Raw genomic sequence first — 11,974 nt, forward strand, 5'->3', positions numbered from 1 at the left:
ATGTTCCCTCCTAGAATAATTATTACCCCCTACTACCCCCCAAATTCCTCTCCTCCCAAAACAAATCCCCTCCATCCTCAATCTCCTTGTGGTGCCCCCCACCTCACATGATACCACAGTGCCTGGGGCAGCTGTCCTTCCTGCCCACCCCTTGGCCTGGCCCAGTTTCGGCCACACACAAACTGTCCACAACTAATCAACCAGTTTTGTATGCAGCTATAGTGTTGCTGTGTCCAAAGGCGGAGTTTAGTCACTATTGTATGCAGAAAACTAGCCCCAGATATTCATCCATCTGAATGTAGCCTACGCCCAATGAGAGGTGGATTGCAGCCAACTTCACAGACTATTTTTGATGGATATCTGTCAGGCGGAACAGCGAATATTTATTGTTCTTTAGTGTTAAAAGCAGGTTAATCGCTTGCCGACCGCCTCCTGCAGATATACGTCGACAGAATGGTACGGCTGCGCAAAGTAACGTAAAGTGACCGTGCCCGCGGGACCCGTGGACTCAATGTCACGGGTCCCCGTGATCGTGTCACGGAGCTAAAGAACGGGGGGTGCCAGTGTAAACACAGTATCTCCCCATTCTGCCTAGTGACAGAACAGTGATCTACTCTTTCCTCTCATCGGGATCAGTGAACAGTGTCGTGTCACTGGTAGCCCATCCCCCAGACAGTTAGAATCACTCCCTAGGACACACTTAACCCCTTTCAGCGCCCCTTACTGGTTAACCCCTTCCCTGCTAGTGTCATTTACACAGTAATCAGTGCATTTTTATAGCACTGATCGCTGTATAAATGACAATGGTCCCAAAACGGTGTCAAAAGTGTCCGATGTGTCTGCCATAATGTCGCAGTCACGATAAAAATCACTGATCGTCGCCATTACTAGTAAAACAAAAATATTAATAAAAATGCCATAAAACTATCCCCTATTTTGCAGACGCTATAACTTTTGCGCAAACCAATCCATGAACGCTTTTTGCGATTTTTTTTTTACCAAAAATATGTAGAAGAATACGTATCGGCCTAAACTGAGAAAAAAAAATGTTTTTTTTTTAATAATATTGGGGATATTTATTATAGCAAAAAATAAAAAACATTGCTTTTTTTTCAAAATTGTCGCTCTATTTTTGTTTATAGCACAAAAATAAAAACCGCAGATGTGATCAAATACCACCAAAAGAAAGCTCTATTTGTGGGGAAAAAAAGGACGTCACATTTTGTTTGGAAAACACGTTGCACGACCGCGCAATTGTCAGTTAAAGCGAAGCAGTGCCGAATCGCAAAAAGTGCTCTGCTCAGGAAGGGGGTAAATTCTTCCGGGGCTGAAGTGGTTAATACAGCTCTTATAGTCCCGTTTTTATTGACCACCACAATACATGAGCATTAAATCCTCGCCCACAAGCCCATTTTTGCACAAATGTGGACTTTACCATGGTTGGCCTAACTGACTGTAGATGAGGCCATCATCTTCCTGGAGTACTTTCTAACACAGGGGTGTCAAACTCAATTTCATTGTGGGCCACATCAGCATTATGATTGCCCACAAAAGGGCCGGTTGTATCTGTAAGATTATATGTCCAGCCAGGGCCACCATCAGGAAATATGGGGCCCCTTACACAGTTTCAGGCATGGACCCCCTGGAGCAGAGGACTTGAGAAGCGGGGGGCGCCATGAATTGAGAAGCAGGGGGAGAGCCGCCGCTAATTGAGAAAATTGAGAAGCGGGGGGGCCTTTACAAAAATAAATAAAGAATATTATATAAAAAAATGTATTATAAAAAAAAGGGGGGTAGCCACCTGGGGATCTCTGGGCCCCTGGGGACCTTTGGGCCCTTTAATAAAAAAAAAATATATATATATATATATATATATATATATATATATATATATATCAAAAAAAGAAATAAAAAATATATAAGAAGAAATGTATTTATTTTTTATTAAAAAAAAGGGGGGGTTGCCATCCAGGGCCCTGGGGACCTCTGGGCCCTTTAATACAAAATAAATAAAAAAAAAATATATAAAAAAAAAAGGGGGGGTTGCCACATGGGGCCCTGGGGACCTCTGGGCCCTTTAATAAAAAAAAAAATATATATATATATGCAACCCCCCTTTTTTTTATAAAAAATAAAATAAATAATATTAAATAATAAATTTTATTTTTATTATATATATATATATATATATATATATATATATATATACATTTTTTTTATTTTTTTTATAAAAAAAAGGGGGGTTTCCACCCAGGGCCCTGTGGGCCCTTTAATATATATATATATATATATATATATATATATATATATATATATATATATATATATATATATATATATATATATAAATAATAAAAATAAAATAAAAAAACATTTATTTATTTTTTATAAAAAAAAGGGGGGTTGCAATCCGGGGCCCTGGGGACCTCCGGGCCCCTTACAAAAAAAAAAGGGCGTTGCCATCCTCTCCCCTTACATTAGATGTCAAGAGCCACCCCACCTTCAGTTGAGTCCACCACTCTCCCTTACATCACAGTGTACCCCCCTTTCCTTATGCTGCTGCTGGGAAGAAGCTGGAGGCATTGCTTGAAAGCAGAAAGTAAGGATCTGGAGGAGGGCTGCAGGAGAGGTGCGAGGGCCACATGAAATGGCCTGGAGGGCCGGATTTGGCCCATGGGCCTTGTGTTTGACACCTGTGCTCTAACAGATTGATGTGCTTCAGTATGTAAGCTACTTCAATTATCTGTTAGAACAAATTGCAACAAAGTAAACACCAAAGGTCATTTTTGAAAATGTGTCCCTTTACCTTAACCACTTCCTTACTGGGCACATATACCCCTTCCTGACCAGGTGAAATTTCAGCTTGTGGCACTGCGTCACTTTAACTGACAATTGCGCGGTCGTGCGACGTGGCTCCCAAACAAAATTGACGTCCTTTTTTAGAGCTTTCTTTTGGTGGTATTTGATCGCCTCTGCGTTTTTTTTTTTTTTTTGCGCTATAAACAAAAATAGAGCGACAATTTTGAAAAAAAAAACAATATTTTTTACTTGTTGCTATAATAAATAGCCCAATTTTTTTAAAAAACATTTTTTTGTCTCATTCTAGGCGATACGTATTCTTCTACATATTTTTTGAAAAAAAACGCAAGAAGCGTCCAGTTTGTGCAAAAGTTATTGCGCTTACAAAATAGGGGACAGAATTATTATTATTTTTTATTATTTTTTTTTACTACTTATGACGGCGATCAGCATTTTTTTCGTGACTGCGACGTTATGGCGGACACATCGGACACTTTTGACACATTTTTGGCGCCATTCACATTTATACAGCGATCAGTGCTATAAATATGCACTAATTACTGTATAAATGTGAGTGGCATTGAAGGGGTTAACACTAGTGGGTGAGGAAGGGGTTACATGTGTACCCTAAATTGTGTTCTAACTGTAGGTGGAGGGGGGGTGACTGGGGGAGGTGACCGATCTGTGTCCCTATGTACAAGGGACACAGATCGGTCTCCTCTCTCCCCTGACAGGACGTGGAGCTCTGTGTTTACACACAGAGCTCCATATCTTGTCCCTGTAGCCGCCGATCGTGAGTCCCTGGCGGACATCACGGCCGCCAGGCACTCGCATCGGCATCTCAGCGATGCGGCGAGCACGCGCGCGCCGCCGTCAGACGCGTGCGCGCCCGCCCCGCAGGATGCGCGCGCAGGCCGTCTTTTTACGGCCTGTTAGAGATTGACAACCACCCCGCGGCCGTATAAAGTCGTACGGCCGTTGGGTAGTGGTTAAATTAACTTGTATGTTCCCTACATGAAGTACATGTAGTATCAGCTCCATTTTTAAGTCATTGTCACATGTACAAGGATGAATTTTTAACCACTTCAGCCCTGGATTCGGCACTGCGTCGCTTTACAGTTTTTCTCCATTGTTTTGGCTCATTTCTTGAAACAGAAATGACATTCTCAAAACAACATGGACAAATCTCCAAACCACTTCGCAATTGTTCACAACTGAATGGCATTTCTCATTCATTTCATCAAATTGCAAATGTCTCAGTACATGTTTCACTGTCTCAGTACATCTTTCAAATGATTTAGTACAAGTAGCCTACATTTAGCACAATTTCCAATTGAATAGATCTTGTTGATCTAAACTGATTGTCATTTCTTCAGTCTAATGGTCGCTCTCTCCAAAACGTGTCAGCGTCATTTCATTGTTTAAGTCATCACATGCACAATAGTCTGTTCAATTGTCAAAATGATTCAGGAACATAATACCATGAATACCATATATGAATCTCTTGGAACATTTGATAAAATGATTACAGCAATTGACAGTCGGGTGCAACTAGAACTTGACTAACGAAGGAGAAGTTGGAGTTGGTCTCAGATGACCAATCAAACAGTATGTTTAGTTACTGTACCTGACAGGTGCTGTCCATGATTGTGAATGCTGCCAAACATGTATATAGAGCTTGACCATGCAGGAACAGTACAATTTCTGAACATGGAGTCACCTGGCCAAGTAAATGAACAATGGCATATGGCAACTGTCTGCTCGAGGAAGAAGAAGAGGAGGAGGAGTAAGGGTGTGTGGTGGTGGAATAGGGGGAAGAGGCCGAGGAGCACGAAGACACCATGCTGTCCCTGATGAAATTCGGGCCACAATTATAGACCATGTCATCAACCATGGCCTCACAATCAATGATGGAATTATATAATGTATAGGACAGGACAGTGTGCATAGAGCAACAAATATGTTTATTCATTTACATATTCATTTAGTGTGTGTGATAGGCCTTCAGTATTACAGTATCTTACCTCAGTGGGATGTTACGTATGATACTAACAATGACAAGAAAAAAATTGTAGATGTAGCGCCTGTGTACTTCCAAGTACCGGTGCTATTACTGTAAAAGTTAAGGGATAATCAGAGTGTAGTTGATTCTGATTCTGATTGCAATTTTACAAAGGGTCTCTGTTTCAGCTGGGCTGTGCTGCGGGTCCATTCTGTGGTTGCTGGGGTGTCATACCACAACGAGGCGACAGTGGAGTCCAGGCTGGGGTACCTCTTGCCAGCAGCAAATCGGGAGGGAGTTTCTCTCGTGGGGCATGCTGGGGGAGGGTACTTCTGGAGCAGACGCCATTGAGGCGGGGTTCTTTTCTTGAGGTGGCACCCACCTTTAGGGTGACCACACATCACGGCCCCCCGGCGAGATGGCCTACCAGACAGGGGTGCGCGTGCCACGCGGTGTTCCTGGTTCCGGGGCCATGTTGGCCCAGAACATTTAAAGCTGTGGCGGGGCCCCAGTATTCGACTGGGTCCCCAATTCTGAGAAGAACATGTACCCCAGGTTTGGAACCACTGGAATACTGGCCAGTAGTATATTGAACTTGTGGAACATAGAACATTCCTATGTAGCTGTCTGTAACTCTAGTGTATGACTCTTCTGTATGACTGATTTGATGTTTTCTTTTTTTACTCTATTGTAGAGAATAATGGCACTGGAAGGAAACGAGACCTCTCACATACCCGTGTATGTGGATGAGGCTGGCTTCAACCTGGCCAAGGGCCAAAGACGTGGCCATAATATTATTGGCCACCAGGCCACGGTGGATGTCCCAGGCCAGCGAGGGGGCAATATAACTATGTGTGCTGCCATTTCTGAGAATGGTGTGGCCACTCACATCCCCAGTCTTGGCCCATACAATACACAGAAGCTCCTCATCTTCTTGGACCGCCTTCATTTGGATTTGATCCCTGAAAATGAGAGAGGTCTCATAGGGCCTCACCTACTACAAAATATAATTGTATGGGGCAATGTGAATTTTCACCATGGCCCGCTTATCAGGGCCTGGTTCACTGCTCATCCAAGGATGGATATGGTGTTCCTACCACCTTACTCTCCTTACCTCAATACTATTGAGGAGTTTTTCTCCGCTTGGAGGTGGAGAGTGTATGAGCATTGGGCTCAAGATCAGAGGTCCCTGATCCATACAATGGACGCTGCCTGTGAGGATATTACAGGAGATCAGTGTAGGGGATGGTTGCAACATGCACTCTGTTTCTTCCCTCGTTGCATCGCAAGGGAGAATATACGCTGTGAGTTGACGAAAATCTGTGGCCAGACAGTCAGCAGCGTGTGGATGGGCAGGAGGATGAGGACGGTGGACAGGAGAGGGAGGGTGAGGACAGTGGACAGGAGAGGGAGGGTGAGGACGGTGCCCAGGAGAGGGAGGGTGAGGACGGTGCCCAGGAGAGGGAGGGTGAGGACGGTGCCCAGGAGAGGGAGGGTGAGGACAGCGACCAGTGAAGAGATGTTACAGTAGTTGTAAAACTCCAGCTTTATTTACAGCATTGTAGGCTAAATGTAATTTTCCTTGTTTTATGTTTGTGTATTTATATTTCTGTATATATTATGCTGTATACATTTTTCTTTTTACTCTGAAGTATGGAAGTTACTTTGTGTGTGAATGATAATGGTTACAATACTGTAAAGTAATTTTTCCTTGGCAGTATGAGTGCAATGTGTGATGTCAAACCTTGGAGGCGACTCTTACCCTAAAATCTTTTCCTTTTTTTCGGTTTTATACACAATTGTATTCAATTAGCTAGACAAAAACTGTACAGTAACCATTGTCAATGAAGGACTGGGCTAAGACTGAAAGGTGGACATGAGGGATATTTCAATGGTCCTCTGCCATAGAGACAAAACATCTAAACATTTTGACTTGCAGTGCTTACACAATGCCAAAGGGATGAAGCATTTGGGGGGCACTGACTATTTGAATGAGAAAGAAATTTAGTTTTGACACATGAGTGAACTGTTTTGGGAAAGATATGAATTTTTGAAGGTGAACCATGGTGTTGTGCCGAACCATCCAGGTTATTTTGGCAAAAGTACCAAAAGAGCTGAGAACGTCCGGTCTGTATCAAGAAATGAGCCAAAGCAATTGAGAAAAATATTTGCCATTTTGAGGGCACTGACTCTTTATATAGGAAATTAATACGGTTTTGAAGCAAGAGTGAACAGTTTTGGGAGAGATATGAGCTTTTGCACGTGAGTTATAGTGTTGTGCTGAACTGTAAGACTGTTTTGCCAAATGATCTTAGGCCCCATACACACGATAGAATCCATCCGCTGAAAAATCCCAGCAAATGGGTTTCAGCGGATAGATCCTATGGTGTGTACACTCCAGCGGATCTGTTCCCGCAGATATTTCTCCCCTGGGATGGATTCCAGCAGATCGAATATTTGCTGACATGCCAAACAAATCTATCTGCTGGAATCCATCCCAACCATCCAATCCCATCCAAAACCATCCAATCCCAATCCATCCCAACCAGCGTCTGTATAGACTCACCGGATCCATCCGTCCGAAGAGATCCCCTGCATGCGTCGTAATGATTCGACGCATGCGTGGAATTCCTTATATGATAGCGCCGCGCACGTCATAATCGCGGCGACGGCGCGACACGTCATCGCCAGAGGATTTCGGCGCGGATTTCAATGCGATGGTGTGTACACTCCATCGCATAGAAATCCGCGGAAATCCTCGAGAGGATTTATCCGTGGAAACGGTCCGCTGGACCGTATCCGCGGATAAATCCTCCCGTGTGTATGGGGCCTTATGCCGCGTACACACGGTCGTTTTCTGCGATGTAAAAAAACGACGTTTTCTGTGAAGTAAAAAACGACGTTTTTAAAACGACACTTTTCAAAAACGATGTTGCCTACACACCATCGTTTTTCTCACAGTGCTCTAGCAAAGCGAGGTTACGTTCACCACGTTTTTCCATTGAAGCTTGCTTCATAACTAGCTTCTGGGCATGCGCGGGTGTAAAAACGTCGTTTGAAACGTCGTTTTTTGCTACACACGGTCAATTTCTGTGAAGTCAAAAACGACGTTTTGAAAAACGACACATAAAATTGAAGCATGCTTCAATTTTTTTTGGTCGTTTTTCAGAAGACATAAAACGTCGTTTTCTCCCACACACGGTCAATTAAATTGACGTTTTTAAAAACGTTGTTTTTTTACATCGCAGAAAACGACCGTGTGTACGCGGCATTAGAGTTTTGAGAATGTCATTTCTGTTTCAAGAAATGAGCCAAAACAATAGAGAAAAACTGTAACTGACAAGTTGTACCCAAACAAAATTGACGTCCTTTTTCCCCACAAATAGAGCTTTTGGTAACATTTGATCACCTCTGCGTTTTAAATTTTTTTGCGCTATAAACAAAAGAAGAGCTACAATTTAAAAAAAAAAAATCAATATTTTTAACATTTTGCTATAATAAATATCCCCCCCCCAAAAAAAAAAAAATATATATATATATATATAAAAAATCCTCAGTTTAGGCCGATATGTATTCTTCTACATATTTTTGGTGAAAAAAATCGCAATAAGCGTTTATTAATTGGTCTGTGCATAAGTTATAGTGTCTACAAAATAGGGGATAGTTTTTATGGCATTTTTTTTTTTTATTATTATTATTTCATTAGTAATGGCGACGATCAGCCATTTTTATCGTGACTGCGACATTATGGCAGACACATCGGACGCTTTTGACACTATTTTGTTACCATTGTCATTAATACAGCGATCAGTGCTATAAAAATGCACTGATTACTATGTAAATGACACTGGCAGGGAAGGGGTTAAATACTAGGGGGCGATAAAGGGGTTAAGTGGGTCCTAGGGAGTGATTCTAACTGTAGGGGAGTTTGTCTCACTAGAGCATGACAGAGATCACTGCTCTCGATGACGGGGAGCAGTATATCTCTGTCATGTTGCTAGGCAGAACAGGGAAATGCCTTGTTTACATAGGCATCTCCCCCGTTCTGCTGCTCCGTGACACGATCGCGGGCACCCAGCGACTATGTTGCGATTTAAAGCGAAGCTGTGCCATTCTGCCGACGGACATCGTCGTGCAGTGGTCGGCAAGCAGTGAACTGACAATTGTAGGGTCATATGACTCATGCAGATCGGTTACAGCACTGGTGTTAGCGGACGCACTATTAACCCCCAGCATTGGTGTCAGCGGACGCACTATTAACCCCCAGCCTGGGCACACCCTAATCACCCTGTGCTGGCTAGATTCCCCCAGCTGCTTGGCTACAGAGAAAGGGAATGGGGAATCTCTGTCCTCAGTCCCTTTCTTTGTCTCAAAAGTGAGACATCAGGGGCTTGTTCAGACCCTTAATATTTCACCAATGGGGAACCGAAAAAAATTGTAAAAAAAATATTTAAAATATTACTGTATAAAAATATTATAAACAATAATGCAATTTAAAAAAATGTAAACTTGGCCTTGGATACACTTAAAGTGGATGTAAACCCAAACCTTTTTTTTTTTTATGTCACAATGTAGAGAATAAGATTTCCTATCATCTCTGCCCAGTCTTGCCACACAGAATTAATCCAGCTCTGAGCAATCCTCTTTTATTGTGCAGTGAAAATTAACAGACTTCCAGATAAAACCCTGTCTAAATAAAAAGTCCTTTCCTCCCTCCTTGCTTTGAGTAACAGGTTATTTACATATCTAGCTTGGACATGTTTATCATATGTTATGTTTATCATAATATGAGGTGAGTATGCAGGGCAGGAGTTTTTCAGGCAGTATAGCAGCGCTATTTTTAGCGCTGCAACGCCTGAAAAACTCCTCAGTGTGAAAGGGGTCTAATGCCGGGTACACACGATCCGAAAATCGCACGGAAAATTACACTTTCGAAACGATCGTACGATAATCGGATCGTTAGTACAGAGCTTCCGAGAGCCGATCAGGACAGTTCATCCGATTTTATTCTATCGGACATGCACGGAAAAAAAATTTGTACGATGCCAGATCGTGCGATTTTCGTTTAATCAGTACAGCTGTCGTTCGAAAATGCAATACTAATGCATTACAACACATAACATCACTTCCGATTTTTTTTTCTGCCGTACGAGAATTTTCGTGACTTTAGTAAACTCATCAGAATCGACGTGAGATTAGCATACAAAAAAACGGACGATCGTTCGTCCAATAATCGGATCGTGAGTACCTGGCATAAAGGCATGGTTCGAATTTCGAAATAATTTTCTTTTCGAAAATCGTATCAAAGAATTTTTGTGCGAATTTCGCACCGTTAGTGGGCTGCAGCAACAGCAGATTTTCGTGCGGCAAACAAATTTGAGAAATCCGACATGTTGAAAATTTTTTGAAAAACGAACGATTTTCTAAACAATGATGGGAAAAAATGCGCATGTGCAAGAAAAGAATATTCCCGGAGAGAAAAGAATATTCCCAGAGAGAAACGAATATTCCCGGAGAGAAAATAATATTTCCAGAGAGAAACGAATATTCCCAGAGAGAAACGAATATTCCCGGAGAGAAAAGAATATTCCCGGCAACATGAAGGTTTGGTCGGATTTCGAATTTCGAAAATCAATGGTGGCATCATCCGATCACAAAAAACAAACTTTCTGATTTTGAAAAGAAAATTTGTTCGAAATTCGACCGTGTATGGCCTGCTTTAAGCCGTAAAACACGCAGACAGAAAAAAAAGCATTATAGGGAATCTTTACAAAAAAAATAAAAAATTGCTTGCACCGACTGCATTTATTAGGCTATATGCTAAACTCTACCCTTTTGACAACAGCCTGCAATGTGTTTCATGAACCCTTCTGCTATGTGCACTAATTTCATCTGACAACACTGTATGCTTCAATTGCTGAGTTAGCCTCCTAAGCACAAGGAATAATGAAAACCAAAGCAACCTCTAACAAAATAAAATTGCTGTTCAAAATGTTTTTAAGTAAATATGAATATAAAGTTTTTTTTTTTTTAAGAGATAAATGCAAAATTACTTAAAAATTATTCCGATGATGAATAAAGCCTAAGCATACAAACAGACATGATAGAAGCAGGCAGTTACAGCTCTATTAAAATACTTTTTTAAATATATTTTAATTTTTTGGGTTGTTTTTGTGATGCATGGGCATTTTTTAGTTTTGTTATACAGGATGATAATGATAGGAGTCTGTTACATGAAATGAACAAATAAGGAGGTGTGCAATGCAGACTACAATAAAGATCATTTAAATAGTTAATAAGATGCTATTAATATTGCAACCCTACACATCACCACGTTACCTGGGCAATTATAACGAAGGTGTCTTTAGAAACTGCTACATCATTCATTCAGTCCTCAAATGAGTATTTACATTACCTGGTATGTTGTAAAACGCAGAGAAAATAAAATCCATTTATGAAGAAAGAGGTGATTACAGAGATGTTTTCTGGTAATACGCAGAGGATGCAGTGTAGCGAAAGCTGATTGGATTCTAGAACATCAGCAGAATCTTCTGTTGGTTGGCAGTTTATTGAAGCTGACAAGCCTGCTGCTCTGAATAGCCTCCTAAGCTGAAAGCTGTAATGCACTTCACAATAAAAGCCTGATGTTGCAGTACCGCCTGTGACCAGCAATCTAGAATACAGATCCTTTTGTATCATAAAACACACACACACATGAATAAAATTAAAAGGTGTCCGCTATGTATGGGCAAAGTTTCACAGTCAAAAAATTAGGATGAGTGCCTTGGGTGGAGGGCGAAACTCCTACAACCGCCCCATAGATGAAGTTTCTCCTTCTCTCTTACCTAGATACTTATGCTATACGAAAAATCATCCAAAATTCAGTCATTTCGACATTTTGATTGTTTTTCGGCCAGTTAATGGCCACAAAATTGATAATCGTTGGGACGTTTTTGAGCCCGAGAAAAGGACAAGTTTGGAAATGTTCTGCCGAACAAACGATAAATTGAAAGGTTAATGTGTTTCCCGTCCAAACGGTCTGCACTAAGTATATGTAAAAAAAAAATGTATTCATTTATGTTCACTGAACGATTTATCGGTCATTACATGATGGCACTATCGTTTGCGTTTACGACTGAATGTTAGTTTTTTGAAAATGGGTTTGTATAGTGT

At 41.4% G+C, this 11,974-nt stretch overlaps 1 protein-coding gene across 1 annotated transcript in view; it reads right to left on the reverse strand.

Moving 5' to 3' along the window:
• LOC120915486 (beta,beta-carotene 9',10'-oxygenase-like) overlaps positions 1 to 11,423 on the reverse strand; it is a 69,995-nt gene extending 58,572 nt beyond the window's left edge. Inside the window, exon 1 of the mRNA XM_040326041.1 lies at positions 11,217 to 11,423. Within this exon, the coding sequence (XP_040181975.1) occupies positions 11,217 to 11,253 (37 nt within the window). The 5' untranslated portion in view covers positions 11,254 to 11,423. The remainder of the gene's footprint in view (positions 1 to 11,216) is intronic.
• Positions 11,424 to 11,974: the final 551 nt, after the last annotated feature.

This window comes from Rana temporaria, chromosome 10 (assembly GCF_905171775.1).
Source record: "Rana temporaria chromosome 10, aRanTem1.1, whole genome shotgun sequence".
NCBI lineage: Eukaryota > Metazoa > Chordata > Amphibia > Anura > Ranidae > Rana > Rana temporaria.